The 19056-nt window shown below is 42.7% G+C and overlaps 1 protein-coding gene across 2 annotated transcripts in view; it reads right to left on the bottom strand.

Annotated features, from left to right (window-relative positions):
- LOC125460689 (synapsin-3-like) overlaps window positions 1-19056 on the bottom strand; it is a 272555-nt gene that overhangs the window by 33603 nt on the left and 219896 nt on the right. For both annotated transcript variants that reach the window (XM_059652410.1, XM_059652411.1), the window contains exon 7: window positions 6834-6896. In XM_059652410.1, the coding sequence (XP_059508393.1) occupies window positions 6834-6896 (63 nt within the window). The remainder of the gene's footprint in view (window positions 1-6833; window positions 6897-19056) is intronic.

Here is a 19056-nt window from a genome sequence, read left to right as displayed (position 1 = left end):
GAAAATGTTGGAAAAGGGTGGTCGAGAATACCCTCGACCGTGTCTCTCACATTTTCCACAACTTATATCTGACACCCCCTTCCCCGCAATAACAACCAAAACAGAATCCCCCTTGTTCTCATGTACCACTCCACCAACCTCCGGCTCCAACGCATCATCCTCCATCAATTCTGCCATCTGCAATCCGACCCCAGGACCAAAGACTTTTTCCATCCTCACCCTTGTCTGCTTTCCGGAGGGACCACTCTCTCTGGGACTCCCTTGTCCGCTCCACACTCCCTTCCAGCCCCACCACACCCGGCACTTTTCCCTGTAACCGCAGCAAGTGCTACACCTGCCCCCACACCTCCTCCCTCACCCCCATCCCAGGCCCCAAGAAGACTTTCCACATCAAGCAGATGTTCACCTGCACATCTGCCAACGTAGTATACTGCGTCCACTGTTCCCGTTGTAGACACCTCTACATCGGGGAAACCATTTGGAGGCTTGGGAACCACTTTGCAGAACACCTACACTCGGTTCGCACTGAACAACTGCCCCTCCCATTCCTCAGACATGTCCATCCTGGGCCTCCTGCAGTGCCACAACGATGCCACCCGAAGGTTGCAGGAACAGCAACTCATATTCCGCTTGGGAACCCTGCAGCCCAAAGGTATCAATGTGGATTTCACAAGCTTCAAAATCTCCCCTCCCCCCACTGCATCCCAAAACCAGCCCAGCTTGTCCCCATCTCCCTAACCTGTCCTCCCTCTCACCTATCTCCTCCTCCCCCTCAAACCCCACCCCCATCTCCCATCTACTAGCTTCATCCTACGCCCTTGACCTGTCTGTCCTCCCTGGACTGACCTATCTCCTCCCTAACTCCCCACCTACACTCACCTTTACTGGCTCTATCCCCGCCTCTTTGACCTGTCTGTCTCCTCTCCACCTATCTTCCCCTCTATCCATCTTCTATCCGCCTCCTCCTCTCTCCCTATTTATTTCAGAACCCCCTTCCCCCCCGCCACCATTTCCGAAGAAGGGTCTAGGCCTGAAACGTCAGCTTTCCTGCTCCTCTGATGCTGCTTGGCTCGCTGTGTTCATCCAACTCTACACCTTGTTATCTCAGAACTGGTTTTGACTTTCTTTTTGGGTGGAAAGCTATATAATTGGAAGCTGCTGAACTGGAAAGTTTTCTTTGAGACTTTTTCTCTCTAGTTATATGCTCAGTTAAAGAATTGTTAAATATTCTAAGAAAATAATCCCAATCTATAAGAAATTAGCAAATATTTCATGGATCCTGCTGGAAGCAGTTCGCATTGACTGGCAACTTTGAAATTCAAGCAAAATAGAATTATTCTTCGTGCCTATAATAAAATACAACATTCAAAGATTCCAAAAGGACCTGTTACTCCAAGATACATAGTGGTCTCTTGTGAGGCATCAGGCCCAATTTAAAATCAGTTCACATTACAGCTCCCAATACATCACCTCACAGCATTGGTAACAAGGAAATAACTTCAACAGCTTTCATTAGCTCCTCCCAGGAATGGTCTTTTGCATCTTGATGGGTAAGGGCGCTTGAGGTGCAATGGTAGTGTCCCTACCTCTGAGTCTGGAAGCCTGGATTCAGGTCCCACCTGCTCCAGAGGTGTGCTGTAACAATTATGAACAGGTTGATTAAGAATATCCTGTTGAGTAGATTCTATACTACAATGTCAGTTACCCCTTTCAGGTCTTAACTGTCTTTACTGAAATGGCCTCTTAATGACCTATGTCTTCATTTTTGCTGTGACTTCTACAATTACAGGGGGTACCTTCAAAGGAGACTGTGGCAGCATGTGTCCTTGGACCACTGCTGCAATTGGAGAATAGCCACAAACCCTTCAGCTTCCCAGGTGACACTTTAGTGGACAGGGGCAGGCAGCAGTTTTTCTCTTGGAATGGCACTTCAGTGCAGAATGCAAGCAGACAACTTGTGAGCGAGAGATAATAAGATGTAGGGCTGGATGAACACAGCCGGCCAAGCAGCATCAGAGGAGCAGGAAGGCTGACGTTTTAGGCCTAGAAACTTTTTCAGAAATTTGAGAGGGTCACTTTCACGCAGAAGGCAAAGTAGTAGCATGAGACCGTAGAGAACAGCGAAGTCAGTGTGAGAGGGCTGTACAACATGGTAGTGCATAAAGTCAGACGTGGTGCATGTGCCTGCAGCTTATACAGCTAAAACACTGCAGTTTAATGAAGAGCAAGATGATGTGTAAAAGGGGGAGGGGGGAGGGAGATGCACTACATGAGGCAGGGGTGAACTCCAGTCAGCCAAAGGATTCCACCACAACCTGTCAAGGTGCTGGAGCTATTTAGAGTCAGGAGACTGGCCACAGTCAGGCAGGCAGTTAGTCCAATGCAAGTCAGGAAGTAGGAAAGAACAAAAAAATTTACAGCACAGGAACTCCTCCAAGCCTGCACTGACACACTGCCCATCGCCACCAAACCCCTTACCCTTCTGGGGACGGTATCTCTCTACTCCCATCCTATTCATGTACTTGTCAAGGCACACTTTAAAGGTTGCTACTGTATCTGCTTCCACTCTCTCCCCCAGCAGCATGTTCCAGGCAACCCCCACCCTCTGCATGAGAACATTGCCTCGAACATCACCCTTAAACCTTGCCTCTCACATCTTAAACCTATGGCCCTAGTAACAGGCTCTTCCACCCTGGAAGAAAGCTTCTGACTGTCCACTATGTCCATGCTCTTCATAATTTGGTAGACCGCTATCAGGTCACCCCTCAACCTCCGTCATTCCAGTAGCACGGTCGGTCCTGTCAGTCAAGCAAAATGAGCTTGGTCCTTGTTAATGAGTCAGTCAGTCAGTCAGGATCATCTTGCAAATTCTGCCGGAGGGATGTTCCATGGTCACCATCATGGTGGCAACTGAAGATCATTGGATCTAGTGAGATAGGGAAAGGGACTGAATTGTCCAGAAGTAATGATTACTTTTGATCAAGCCTGGGAACAATGCAGGGCCAGCAAAGGCGCAGCACCTCAGTGGTCAGGGGTCAAAAATGAGGCAGTTGATGGTCACATAAAGGAGCTCAAAAGGATTGGGGTGCAGTGTGGCACTTGGTGGAAAGTGAACAGTCATCAGGACAACAGGGATCACAAAACAGGGAGGTGAAGAGTGGGGAGAACGTATCATACGTCATGATAGCAAAGACTGCAAGTTACTGCAACAAAATGCAAATTCTAAAGCTTACCATATTGATCCGAAACCACCTGTGCAATAAGCTATCAATATCGACAAAGCAGCATCCAAAATGATTGAGTTATTTGGAAATACACTTCAGAGTTAGAATGCGATGTCACCTACAGGCTACTGCAGTAATCAGGAGTTTAGGGATTAAATCAATAATAACTATCTCCCTTTCAATTCCCACTCAATTATCATGTCAATGTACCTCATACCTCATCCATCCTAGCAATTCTGGTATAATGGCACATTGGTCTACATTGTAAGTAGATAACAAAAACAAAGTTGCTGAAAAAGCTCAGCAGGTCTGGCAGCATCTGTGGAGGAGAAAAGAGAGTTAACGTTTCGGGTCCGGTGACCCTTCCTCAGATTGTAAGCAGGTAACATGGACATGGTTATTACACAGGCATCGCAGTTTGTCAATTTCCAAATTGCTCAACTCAGCAGCCCTCAGTTTGAAACTGAACTTGATTTGTGGTTGAGGGGGTCAGTGAGGCTAAGTGCGTGCCGAACATACCATCTCATCTGTCCTGGATGCCCTTGGAGAAGAAGGAGGTGGGGTCCACTGGCATGCTCAAGTCCATCCAGGACGTCACTGATGTTCTCTTCCACCAAAGCTCATAAATTTCTGCTCTTTGTAGCAGGGATTTACACAGGCGGGTACCAGGAATCTCAGCCAATCCTAATTTCCTGAAGGTTTGGTGTGAAAGTTTATATCCACGAAGCAACGAGAGTGCCCGACTATGAACCAGTGGTCTTCATCAACAGAAAAGGATTCCACTTCCTCACTGTTTGAATTATTTCTGACTACAACAGCTGGGTAATGCAAATCTGTGCTAGATATACAGGGAACTGACATGACTCTTACATACTGAATCACTCACACGTACCAAGTTCTTACGAAGCCCCATACAAGCATGGTCACTAGTTGACAACAAATAGCCCCTCCACATGTAGCTGATGTCATCCCGAAGAAATCCACAAACTGCTGCTCAGGAGATACTATACTTTGACCTGGGCCATTGTAGAACAGACCATGGGCCTCCTGAAGATATGTTCCAATGACCGGACAAGTCAGCTGGTGGATGCAGACAGGGCATCACACAAAAATCTGGAATTAAAATCTGACCTCACGGCAAATATGTAGCCACAGTTAATTATCATAAAGGCCCATATATTGTGTACGAAGTTCTGAGGATAGACAGAGAGAACTCCTTCCCCTTAGTGCAGGGATCAATAATCAGGGGACAGTTTTAAAGTAAAGAGTTGAAGAATTAGAAGGGATTTAAGGAAAATATATTTTACTCAGAGAGTTGAGAGTATTTGGAACTCACTGCCTGAAAGAGTAGAAGAAGTGGTAATTCTCAAGACATTTAAGAATAATTTAGATGAACAATTGAAATGTCACAGCGAACAAGGTGATGGGCGCAGTGCTGGAAAATGGAATTAGAATAGCCTGGACGGTTAATGACTGGCGTGGACATGATGAGCTGAAGGGACTCTTTCGATTCTGTAAAAACTCTTGATTCAATGACACTATCGTGGTGGTGTGCTGCATCCAGCACTTTTTCAGTTGCCAGAAGTGGGGGGATTGTGTTTGATAAGGAGGAGATACAGGCATGAGAACAAACCTCCTAAGAAGGAAGACAGGATGCCCATTTCAGGAATTGCTCATTCGACCTAGTGATTTGACCTGCATCTTCTTGCCAAGTGTGACAAACTCCAACATTTAGGAACCCAAAGAGAGGCCTCTGCGAGTGTGACTGTGCCAGGCAATGACCAGCTCCAATAAGGGACAATCTAACCACCACCCCTTGACATTCAGTGATGTTACCATCACTGAATCCCCCTGTATCAACATTCTTGAGGTTACCATTGACCAGAAACTCACTGGACTCGACACGTAAACACAATGGCCACAAGTCAAAGGCTAAGAATACCGTGGTGAGTAACTCACGTCCTGACTCCCAAAGCCTCTCCACCATCTACAAGGCATAAGTCAAAAGTGTCATGGAATACTCCCCTCTTGCCTGGATGGGGGCAGCTCCAAAAACACACAAAGCTTGACGCCATCCAGGACAAAGCTGCCCACTTCATTGGCAGCACATCCAATCCCTTTACCACCAACACTCAATAACAGCAGTGTGCACTTTCTACAAAATATACAGCAGAAATTCACCAAAAATCCTTAGGCAGCACCTTCCAAATCCACGGCCACTTCCATTTAGATGAACAAGGGCAGCAAATACATGGGAACGCCACCACCTTCCAGTTTCCCTCCAATCTACTCACCATCCTGACTTGGAAACATATTCCCATTCCTTCACTGTCACTGGGTCAGAATCCTGGAATTCCCTCGCTAAAGGCAGATGGGTCAACCTATAGCACATGGACTGCAGTGGTCCAGGAAGGTAGCTTACCACCACCTTCTCAAGGGCAACTAGGAACGGGCCATAAATGCCGGCCAGTTAGCGATGCCAGATCCTATGAATGGATAAAACCTCTCTGGAGATGGATACGGTTCTTGATCCATAAATTTTCACACATTGTCTCATTTATTTTTTGTCATGGTTGTTTGAGATAGCAAGCCAGCATTAGAGTTTGGATTTTGAAACTCATTACAAACTTAAATACAAGCAAAGAAAGCTTCAAGTTCATATGCTGAAACTTCCAAGTTTCATGAAAGCAGATTGCCTACCACAGTCTGACAGGAGTGAGAGGTGGAATTAATTTTTACCATACTGTTGCCACATGTCACAGGACCAGGAACTTGGTAGGCTAACAATTAAAATCGATCTACCAATGAATGAAGATGCGCTTTCTCTTAGCCGCATCTGATTCCAAGAATCAATACAAAAGAACAAAGCCAAACAACATAATTGTTACAAACCAGTTATCAGCAATGGAAGCATGATTGCAGTAAGTTGGTGGTCACTGAAATTGTGCAAAGCTGGCATATAATAATTAGCAATGGTGTTCACACAGTGCAATCAGGCACTACCACTGGAAAATGTAAACAAACTTGTCTGTCTAATTGCAGTGAAAGGGAAGCTAAGATTATGTTTTGACACAATAGTTATGTTGCATTTTTGTTCTTGTAGCTAAACTAAACCTACCAAATATTCTTTACAATCTGCAATTTTGGATGTGGTGATTTTTTATTTGTTAATAAACATTTCAATTTCCATTAAATCCCATGTAATGATTATTGTTTTGCATTGTTAACATTTCTGCTCATAAACTTTCACAAGTTTCTAGATTTACACCTGAGATTTAACCTGGTTTAAGGATTAAACATGGGACCTTCCTGTCTGTATTCGCTAACTGGATATGAGATAGACATGCAGGGACAGATTTTAAGCCATTCATCCTTAATATAAACTTGCCCCGGTTGAAGCACTGGGAAACCTGGGTGAGGAGGTCTGAATGCTTGTAACAGAGTCCACTTGATTTTCATTCAAATGTTATAATTTATAGTAAGTCCCTCAAGTCAATAATTGAGATTAAATTTCTATTAACTTCACAAGAATCCTGGCTCATCACATATTTAAGTGAGATAGCCGGGCTGGACATTGTCTATGGCCTCTCTTGTTTTAGCACTGCTTACCTTACCCATGCCTGCGTGAGCATGTCCCATCTTCACAACCACGGGGAATTTGGGAATAGTTAGCTGAAACAGAAAAAGGCAAACTATTTATCATCTCAGTCTTATTCATTTTCATGTGTTATCATGCACATTTTTTTTACCTTTGGATGATGTTTTAAAGACTCTTTCATGGGATATGGATGCCACTGGCCAGGCAGCATTTATTGCTGACCTCTAATTACCATTGTACTGAGTATTTTGCGAGGCCATTTCAGAGGACAAGTCTGAATCACAATAGGCCAGGCCAAGTAAGGATGGCAGATTTCCTCCCTAAAAGGACGTTAGTGAACCAGGTGCTTGCAACAACTGGCAACGGTTATGTAGTAAACATTAGACTTCTTAAATTAGATCATACAATTTCACTATGTGCCATGATAGGATTCAAACTTGTATCCCAGAACATCTGTCTGGACCCTGCTGATTTCTAGACCCTTAACATTACCATTATGCTATCACTTCACCTGAATTTTATGTTCTCCCCCACCACCAGGGTATTTTAAGGGATAAAAAAACCCTTTAAGTTTCCATTTCTTCTGAGTTTGATATGGTAGATCATGCCTGATTAAAAAAGGAGGCTTAATAGTTTTTCTATCATTTTTGTTAATGGAGTAGATAATGTTATACGAGCAATACCTACATGCTGAGAGTGAGCAACAATTTCACCCAGTTTTTAAGAGTTAGTTGTTTTCTACCTACTTAAGCATTTCCCCTTGACAAATTATTTCTGAATTAGGCACAAAACGTAGTTAACCCTCATCCTGGGATGCTTTACTTTAACAAAAATAACCAACTAGTTTTGGTTTGACACGGTGCAGCAAGTGAAATCCCTCTACTTACTGCATCTAGTTAGGAAGCTACAAGCAAATACTTTTGACAGCATTTCACAGCAATCAGAGTGATTATTGCAGCTGTAATCAAAACTCTCAAATTCTTGACCATGGATTAAGTCTAGGTGGTACAACACCATTTCTTGTGTAAGTGAAATACATTTTGCCATTAAAGAAGCTTGACCAGCATTAAGAAAAAAGCTCAGTTTGGACTGGATCAATTCAACCTGAAGCATTGTAACTTTGGAGTGTTTTCAGAATCAGAACTACACACACTATCAGAAGTTTTGCAATCTGCTGTGATGCCAGCTGTATCTGTCAGCTTTGTGAGGTAGTGCCTCTTCTTCCTGTCTTTGGTTCACTGGAAACAGAATGGGTAAAATGTTGAGTTAATTATTGGCTTTACTTTACCCGGCAGGCTTATTGTACAGCTATGATGTGTAGTCAGGACCTCATTTCCTGAACAGGGTTATTGAGGGCGTTACTAGTTGTGGATGTGTTTTCCCCATATTATAACCAATGATTTAGAGTTTTTAGACCAATGCTTTCTGTGATTTTACTTTCGATAATTACTAATACAAATAACTGACTTGGAGACCTAACTTGGAGCATTTAATGAACCCAAATATACATGGCAGCTGAATTAATGCGGTTAAAGCAGGGCATTGTTTGAAGCACCAAACTGATGAACATCTTCAGTAATTATTGTCAAATCAGTTCCCTTCCAATCAGAACCCTACAATACTGACCATGTTATATTGATGTCAATCCTTGGTACTACTACGCTCAATAACTATACTCAGAGACATTCGGTAAATATTGATATTGTTGATATTTAACTCCTTTACATGGCTCAGCTCAGTAGCTCCATCAATTACTTTGACTGTTGATGAGTTTAGATTTAAAATTTCTTTTGTGAAGTCTGCATTGATAACACATCTTTTCCTTCTCCCCTTCTGGAAAGTGCTCAGGCTATTCACAGGACCTCCACAAAATGATACCATTGAGCTCAATAATTCGTCATTCAGAGGGCAGTGAGTGCAAAGTCACACCCAGCCAATTAGTCTTCAATATGACAGGAGCACTTTGATTTGTTATGCCTTGTTGTGATTCCAGCTTATGATAATACGAGGCAAGGTGGATCCCAGAATGAAACATGGCTTGCCAGACTGTAAACTTGTATTTTTGAAACTGTCTTAAATATTCACAACAATCAGCCTGTGTTCTTTTAATACAAAGATTAAACCAATTATTAAACAAGGAAAACATGAATCATGTTTCATTACAGGCTAAAGTCATGGCAAGATTTTATTACAAACATCAGAAAAGGATTCAAACTCAAACCATCCTTTTTTTCCGATCATAGAACATAGAACATTACAGCACAGTGCAGGCCCTTCGGCCCTCGATGTTGTGCCGACCTGTCATACCGATCTCAAGCCCATCTATCCTACACTATTCCATGTATGTCCATATGCTTGTCCAATGACGACTTAAATGTACCTAAAGTTGGCGAATCTACTACCGTTGCAGGCAAAGCGTTCCATTCCCTTACTACTCTCTCAGTAAAGAAACTACCTCTGACATCTGTCCTATATCTTTCACCCCTCAATTTAAAGCTATGCCCCCTCATGCTCGCCGTCACCATCCTAGGAAAAAGGCTCTCCCCATCCACCCTATCTAACCCTCTGATTATTTTATATGTTTCAATTAAGTCACCTCGCAACCTTCTTCTCTCGAATGAAAACAGCCTCAAGTCCCTCAGCCTTTCCTCGTAAGACCTTCCCTCCATACCAGGCAACATCCTAGTAAATCTCCTCTGCACCCTTTCCAAAGCTCCCACATCCTTCTTATAATGCGGTGACCAGAACTGTACACAATACTCCAAGTGCGGTCACACCAGAGTTTTGTACAGCTTCGCCATAACCTCTTGGTTCCGGAACTCGATCCCTCTATTAATAAAAGCTAAAACACTGTATGCCTTCTTAACAGCCCTGCCAACCTGGGTGGCAACTTTCAAGGATCTGTGTACATGGACACCGAGATCTCTCTGCTCATCTACACTGCTAAGAATCTTACCATTAGCCCTGTACTTTGCCTTCCAGTTACTCCTACCAAAGTGCATCACCTCACACTTGTCTGCATTAAACTCCATTTGCCACCTCTCAGCCCAGCTCTGCAGCTTATCTATGTCTCTCTGCAACCTACAGCATCCTTCGTCACTATCCACAACTCCACCGACCTTAGTGTCGTCTGCAAATTTACGAACCCATCCTTCTACGCCCTCATCCAGGTCATTTATAAAAATGACAAACAGCAGTGGACCCAACACCGACCCTTGCGGTACACCACTAGTAACTGGTCTCCAGGATGAACATTTCCCATCAACTACCACCCTCCGTCTTCTTTCAGCAAGCCAATTTCCGATCCAAACTGCTATATCTCCCACAATTCCATTCCTCCGCATTTTGTACAATGTCCTTAAATATTCAAAACCTCATTAAAGTTACTACTATCTCCACACCATGGTTACAATAGGTTTCCTTTCAGTGAATTCCTGTGTGTTCGTAAAATTACTTTTTCTTCAGCTTACATTTCTCCCTGAGATTCCTAAAACAAATTACGCTCGCTATTGCTTTAACTTGAGCAAACACAAGTTCTTTAAACTTTTTTCCTGCAGTTTTTGGTAGATTTCTTATGACAGTAATTTCACCGGTATCCAGCTGGAACACTGGAAATGTTTTGAGAATCTGCCAGTTGCAGGTAAATAATCGTGATAACTGGGAGAACTTTGCTGCCATATGATGACTGTGCGTTTTTAGAAAACGTGCCACAAGCCAAGGGTTCCAACTGAATCTAGGAATTCTCACTGTGTGCACATAGGCAAAACTTCATCTGATCTATTATTCCCTTACAATTGCCAGTACAGTAAAGGACCTGTTATCTAGATCCTAAGCATCCAGAATTGCCCTTTGGAAACGTGGATGCTGATTGCATGAGAATTCCAGATGCTTGATATGGATAAGGAGGAGTTTACTGTACAGAGTTTAACATCTCAGCCTTCATTCTCTAGCACCTCTACACAGATTGACTGACCTACAGAGTTCCTTCTGAATGTTTCTGTCTCTGTATCTTGTGGATATAGAAAATAATTGATGCTTGGTGCAGTTTTTGGGCTCTCTACGCTACTTGGGGAGAAGTTTACCTTCTGGAAGGATTTTCTGGCAATCAGCCAATTTCTCTGTGACAAAATAATTTCAGAGCAATAGGTTCAGGTGGTGATAGTCTGGGATTTCACAGCGCACTCCAGTTTGGGCCAATGGGTCCTTACTCTGAGACCAGCAGGGACTCTGCTGAGGAACAGACTGACAGAGAAGAACAATATCTGCTATTAGCATCTTTGGAACAGATTAAATGGTTAGTGGACACAGACATCAGAAAATTTCACCCTCACAATTTAATTGATTGTCACCCCTTGGCTACATTCCCTGATGGGCAAGCTGTAGACTTGGAAGCTCTGAAACTCTGAAATCCTTTCACCTGCTGGGATGTGGACAGGGTAAGGGAAAGGGGTGGGGGTGCTGTGCAAATCAAAAGATCTAACTGCAGTGGATAAGTATGGATGAACTGCCCTTGTAATCAATATAATTGGCCATCTGCAACTGCTGAGTGGTTGCTTCTGGCAGTGGGAGCAAGTGTGCACATGGGGGAAGGAACTGGTCAAGGAGTTGACTTGATGAAGATCTAAATTTCTTCCTATATGCTCCCATCCCTCATTTACTATCTCCAAATGTGCCCTAAAGGGGTTGGGAAGGTATTGGCCATTGCATCATCAGGCTGTTACATAAATGCAAGATAAATTCAATTTGATATTGGTCCATTCTTTGGACAAATATAATGGACACAGATTTGTTTCATGCTCAATATTCTTAAAAGCATTTGTTTCATAATCTTGACATATCAAGATTATAGTTATCACTGATAGCTTGAATGAATCAAAATAGTACCATGATGCTCACCCTCCCTATATTTCAGCTCCAGGGGTAAAAACTCCATTTCCTGCAGCACCATCAAAAGATCTTCCAGTATATATAACCCAGTATGTGAGGCTATAGCACTGAATGGAAGTACACGGCAGTGCCTGATGTGTTAATTGTTACAAACAGATGATGAGGGGGAGAATTGGCTCTTCAACTTCTTCAAAACTTCCTTTTAGCTCAGCTTTGCAACAAAAAAATTCTTTTCAGATGCAGCTATACATGTTAATTAAAGATGTAATTAACTAGATGTAAACATGAAGCCAGTTATCAAGGCGTTCTTGAGTTAAGGAACAAGGAATTTTATAAGCTACTAACGGCAGAAAAAAATAAGAAAAATACAAAATCAAACACACATGAATGCGCACACACTCAGGTAATAAGTTTAAAAGTAGAGTGCTGAGTACAGACAATGAGATTAAAACTTACACAGTTAAAGAGTCCTTGAGGTTTTAAGTTCATACCCTGAGACCACATTTGGTTAATAGTCAGTTTGTACCTTCAGCAACTGCACAATCTGTAGATATTTTTTGAGGTTTCAGTGAGTATCTTTGGAAACCACAGCTACCAGAGGAAACCCACACAGACATGGACAGAATGTGCAAAGTCCACACAGATAGTCACCTGAGGCTGGAATCAAACTCAGGTCCCTTGCACTGTGAGGCAACAGTGCTAACCACTGTGCGCGCGCGCACACACACTTGTATACACATACAGCCACGTAGTGTGTTCCCTAGTGTGTTGTTCACTGGACAGTGTCTGCTGAAGTGATGAAAGAAATGATCAAGAATAAACAGGGGCCTTTGCTCTTGTTGTCACAATTCATTCCTCCCTCACTCTCTACTGATTAAAAATCAACTTTCAGTGGTTATTCCAGAGTCTAGCTCCATTCCCAACATGCAAAATTATCATACAAGTATGAATTAAACAGATGTGATTTTCTGAATGCTGACTCGGTCATTGAATCATAGAGATGTACAGCATGGAAACAGCCTTTAGTCCAACTTGTCCCTGCTGACCAGAAATCCTAAACTTGCCAACATTTGGCCTATATGTCTTGAAACCCTTCCTACTCATATATCCATCCAGATGCCTTCTAAATGACACTAAGTTATATAATCTGCCATCTAATCCCAAAGTGATAGCCCTAAAGAATGTGCAGATAGCAAGCATTTGTTTTTGTTTTAAATTGCACAGATTTCTAATTTAAAGCAAAGAATATTTAAATGCCTTGACAGGTTAACAATTCCAATGGGATTTAAATATTGTCATGCCCATTTATGCATGTTTTTAACAATTTCACAGAGTACCCGACCTCTTTCGAAGATCAGTGACCTCTCCCATTGGTGCCTCTGTGCCTATTCAAAATGGTCCCTTCCATTTCCAAAGGGTACCCTACCCCAGAGTCACATAGCACAGAACTAGACCTTCTGTCCAATTCATCCATGCCGACCAGATATCCTAAATAAATCCAGTCCCATTTGCCAGCCTTTAGCCCATATCCCTCTAAGCCCTTCCTATTCATATACCCATCCAGATGCCTTTTAAATATTTTGTTTGTATTATCCTCCACCACCTCCTCTGGCAGCTCATTCCACACATGCACCACCCTCTGCATGAAAAGTCTGCCCCTCAAGTCCCTTTTGTATTTTTCCCCTCTCACCTTAAATCTATGAGCTCTAGTTTTAGACTCCCACATTCTGGGGAAAAAAGACATTTTCTATTTATCCTATTCATGCCCCTCATGATTTTATAAATGACTAAGGTAACCCCTCAGGCTTTGATGCTCCAGGGAAAATAGCCTCAGCCTATACAGCCTCTCCTTAAAGCTCAAACCCTCCAACTCTGACAATATGCTTGTAACTCTTTTCTGAACTCTTGCAAGTTTCACAACATCCTTCCTATAGCAGGGAGACCAGAATTGGACATAGTATTCCAAAAGTGGCCTAACCAATGTGCTGTACAGATGCAACATGACCTTCCAACTCGTATTCTTAATGCACTGACCAATAAAGGCAAGCATATCAAATACTTTCTTCACTATCCTATCTACCTGTGACTCCACTTTCAAGGAACTATGAACCTACACCCCAAGGTCTCTTTGTTCAGTAATACTCCCCAGTACCTTACCATTAAGTGTATAAGTCCTGCCCAGACTTGCCTTTCCAAAATGCAGTACCTCACATTTATCTAAACTAAACTCCATCTGCTACTCCTCAGCCCAAGAGCCCATCTGATCAAGATCCCGTTGTAATCCGAAGTAACCTTTTTGGTTGTCGACTACACCACCAATTTTGGTGTCATCAAGCTTACTAACCATACCTCCTACCTTCATATCCAAATCATTTGTATAAATGACAATAAGCAGCGGACCAACACCGATCCTTGTGGCACACCGCTGGTCACTGGCCTTCAGTCTGAAAAACAACCCTTCATCAATACCATCTGTGTCTTAACTTTGAGCCAGTTACCTCCAAGTTTCAATGTCTTTAGATCTCAAAATGGTAATTTCAGTACATTAGGAATCACTTTCCTCTACATGCAATATATCCGGATCAAGATGGTCTTTGACTGGGTTGGAAACTTGAAGGCAATGTTCGGCGCTCCCCTAGTTTTACTGTTTTAGTCCTCCTTGAAGGGAGGAACAGTGGGTTGGGAACCATCTGCCTGGAGCTGTCAAATACAGCAACTCTCACAGAGAAGATTTCTTCTGTAAATTACATGACAAAGTCACCAATTGTTCATTCTTTGAAGTTAATTTCAAGGGCTTTCTGTCTAGATCTCTACCTTAATGTTTAACATTCTGACATATATTAATGACTCCATGTTTTGTAAATTATTTGTACACCGTATGAGGGATTTTGTTGGACTTACTCTGCACATTCTGTGATTCTGTGCTCTGCCTTGAGGAAAATTGGCTACTTTTATCTTTTTGCATGGGACAGCTCTGGAGAGTATAAAACAAAGTAGGAAAATCTTTGGTTTGAATTTGTATGTCTGAGAATGTCACAGGGAATTTCAGAATGCATCAGCAATGGTGTAGTTCCTTTAACTGAGGACTTGGCAGGGAAACAACGCTATTTTTGTACACAGGAATCGCTGTGTTTTCCCTTGGGTCAAACAGTGGTCAAAAAATGGAAGATTTATAATTGGAGTGCCAAGTCAACAAAAGAATAGATTATAAGATCCATAAAACATTTGTAAACCTCTAGCCCATAGAATCACTGAATGTCTTGACAGGACAACACTGTGCTCTATCCCATCAAACACTGACTGTCCTGAGGGGGAAGCTCTATGATTTAACATCTGTGTGCAAGAAAGGTCATTTGAAGGCACAATGTAACACAATCAGAGTGGCGCTTATGGACTACTAAATTTCAATTTCCATCATCTGATTGTTATACCCAAGACTTTCAGTGGACTGAAATGGCTGCTCTGGTAATCTGACCACCAACTGAGGCAAGCTTCATGACACCCATATGTAGGAAATAAAACAATCTGCACTGAAATTAATGTTTTGTTATCTAAAGGCATTGTAATTTGGAGACTGAATCAGCATTCAGAAAATCTCCTGTTTAATTCATACTCATATGATAAATTCACACTGGGAATGGAGCTAGACTCTGGAACACACATTGAAAAGTTGTTTTTTTAAACAGAAAAGAGGGAAGAAGAAATGAATTATGACAACAAGGGCAAAGATCTCTTCATTCTTCAGCATTTCTTTCATCATCTCAGAATACACTATTCAGTGAAAAACATACAATGAAAACAAGTACTTAGTTACTATTCGAGAAAACCCTTCCCATGGGGTTAAATGGATTAAAATATTTTAATGTTTCAGAATTACTGTAAATCAAGGTAAACCAGACAGTCATGAATTGTAAGTCTCTGAACTTCATCAGAGTTTAAATCAGATGCAGTTGTCTCGTAGAACCATGCTCTAATCTACTCATTTCATTTTCCTTATTGCAGCAAAAGGACAAGAAACATGTTTGCTATATCGTCTATCATCACACAATTACTCATTGCTGTAAGAATGTTAACAAAGGATGATTGACAAGAGCTTTCTCTTCATTGCTGCTTTGCCGTTCACAGTGATACAGCTGATTACTATCTGGAAATTGCTTTGACTAACAGCTTCTGATTCCTGTCCACATCACTGAGGCCCCAGGGTGTGCGGATGTAGCAGATAGTACCCACCTTCTTAGCCTTATCCTATTTCTGTAAACAGACAGCGTAAATTAAACAAGAGCAGCATCCATAAGAGGGAGGGAACAGATGTGGCATGCTGTGACTCTTTGATCTTTTATGTACGTTACATTACAACACTCCTTACTAGATCCTAAACAAACAGTTTTATAAGCACAGTCATCAGATAACAAAAGTCAAAGGAAATAGAGACATTCTTTTCTCGAAACATCCATGTAGATAGTTTTCCTCCTCGTAATGTCTGGGTCCACTGTCTGTCTGCAAAATATTTATTGTTCCACTGACTTCATTGCATAAGTTCCACATTGCTTTAGCCCTTGGTCTAAATAGAAGGCTTAATCAATTCAGGATGATCAATTCTCCAGTATTTTTGAATTATTATACAAAAAGATGCTCTTGCTAATTTCTCTCAGCAGTTCCGTTTTACATATTGTTGCCTGGAATTTCTACGGGATTGTTTTTTATGAACTCCCTCCATAGTTTCAATGGAAAACTAGCAAAAATCACAGCAAGTAATGCTGCAGGCATCTACAGGGTTTCTGCTGATCTGAAGTTACAGTAGAAGATGGAGTAAACTCAAACCTGGTACACCACAGGCTGCCGGCTCCAGCCTTTGGAGAAGGAGAAATGCTACTCATATTTTTCTGAATATTTCAATATATACCATCAAATAGCACTGCCACAATTTCAGTACTGCAAGGCCAATTTAATAACGCAGTTTGATTTTGTTTTAAGTTGCGAATTTCATGCTCACTAGGAAGAAAAATGTTCTTACCAGTGAACGGAATAATTTCATTGAGGCCAAGAACCCTAAGCAACGCTGCCTGAGTCATGTATAATATATTCAGCTACAAAGTCAATACTCAAACTTGTTTAGCTCCACTTTTCCTGAGACAGTACTGCTTCTGTTAAAAAAAAGACCAAAAGTCAGTGCTTGTCAAAACCTATCAACTTTACATCAGTATTTCCCTCAGTTACTGGCAGTTTCCATAGAGATTTGTTGAACTGTAGTTTATTGCTATATTTATGCAAGGTTAAAGTACAGCACAAAGGGATAAAATGTGTGCAGAGAGGAAATTCCAGGTACCATGTCACATAGAAAAGGCAGACCAACAAAACTCAGGGAGAGGAGGAAAAAACCCTCCACTTCTTCCTCTCCCGTAAGCCCACCCAGTCCCCCTCCATTGACACTCTCATTCGCTTGGCAGAACTGGTCCTCACCCTCAACAATTTTTCCTTTCATTCCTCCCACTTCCTACAAACCAAAGGGGTAGCTATGAGCACCTGCATGGGCCCGAACTATACCTGCCTCCTTGTACACCTGTTCCTCATGGAACAGTCCCTCTTGAACTCCTACACTAGCACCACCCCCCACCTCTTTCTCCACTACATTATGACTGTATCAGCGCTGCCTCATGCTCCTGCGAGGAGCTCAAACAGTTCATCAACTTCATCAACACCTGCCACCCTGCTCTGAAGTTCACCCGGACTATTTCTGTCACCTCCCTCCACTTCCTGGACTTCTCCATCTGCATCTTCAGTATATGACTCACCACCGACATTCATTTCAAACCCAATGACTCCCAAAATTACCTCAACTTCTATCACCCACCCTCCTGTGAAAATTCTATCCCACGCTCAGAATTCCCTTGCCTCCGCTGCATCTGCTCCAGGACTTCCCAGATAACCTCCTACTTTAGAGACCATAGTTTCCCCTCCTTTGTTATTAAGGATATCCTCAACTGCATCTCCCCCATTTCCTGTGCTTCTGCTCTCAAACCCCTCCTCCCCAACAACAAGGCTAGGTCCTCACACACCACCTCATCAACCTCCGAATACAACACATCATCTTCTGACATTTCTGCCACCTACAATCAGACCCTACAACCAAGAAGATATTTTTCTCCCCACCCTTGTTTGCTTTCCGCAGGGACTGTTCACTCTGGGACTCCCTCGTCAGCTCCACACTCCCTCCACACACCCAGTACCTTTCCCTGCAAGCGCAGGAGGTGCAACACCTGCCCCCACACCTCCCCCCTCACCTCTTTCCAAGGACCCAAACAATCCTTCCAAATCCGACAGATATTTACCTGCACTTCATCTAACCTCATATACTGCTCTGTTGCTCCCAATGTGGTGTCCTCTATTTCGGGAAGACAAAATGCAGATCTGGGGAGTAGAATGCAGAGCATCTGCACACACCAACCAACCCAACTGTCTGGTTGCCATTCACTTTAACTCCTCCTCAGACTCCCCGGTGACATGTCCATCCTCAGCCTCCTCTACTGTCAGAGTGACTGGAGGAACACCACCAGATATTTTGCTTTGGAAGTTTACAGTCCAATGGCCTGAATATTGACTTTACCAGCTTCAAAATCTCTCCTCCACCAACCTGTCCATCTTCTGACTCACCTATCCACTCCACCCTTCCTACTGACCAAACACAATAACTCGCTACCTGCATCCAACTATCTCCATCTCACCTAGCCTCTCCCCAGCCCCAACCCTGTCCCCCTCTATTCATTTCTGGCCTCCCCTCCCCCTTCCCCAGTCCTGAAAAAGGGGTTCAGCCCAAAACATTGACTTTCCTGCTCCTTGGGTGCTGTCTGACTTGCTGTGCTTTTCCAGTCCACATTTATTGGCAAAAACTCAGGGAGACTTTAAAATTGTTGTATGTTAACATCCCAGGCAACAAAACTGTTGCCTGAGAAAAGATGGTGAGCTCCAGGATGATTTTTATGATAATAGATCTCTTAATGTATACCCATTATCCCCCGTGATCAGATGCCAAAAAGTTCATCAGCCACGTTTCCACTCGTTAAGTCTTCAGGCAGTCAGCATCTGATTCCTCAGGACAGCCAAAATACAGCAGAAACTGCTTTAGGATGAATGTGTCATCTCTGCTGTCAGTACAGGAGACATTCATCAACAACATGACAGCACACCAATTGGACATCACCGAAAGGAAACCCATTGTTCGACCTATTGATATATGAAGTCTACAGACATGTGCCTGAGATCAGAGATAGTAGGAACTGAAGATGCTGGAGTGAGAGTCAGTACAGTGAGGAGCTGGAGAAACACAGCAGGTCAGGAAGTATTAGAGAA

The sequence above is a fragment of the Stegostoma tigrinum genome, chromosome 18 (assembly GCF_030684315.1).
Source record: "Stegostoma tigrinum isolate sSteTig4 chromosome 18, sSteTig4.hap1, whole genome shotgun sequence".
NCBI lineage: Eukaryota > Metazoa > Chordata > Chondrichthyes > Orectolobiformes > Stegostomatidae > Stegostoma > Stegostoma tigrinum.
The sequence above is the reverse complement of the archived record's forward strand: the minus strand, read 5'-3'. Positions and strand labels throughout refer to the sequence as shown.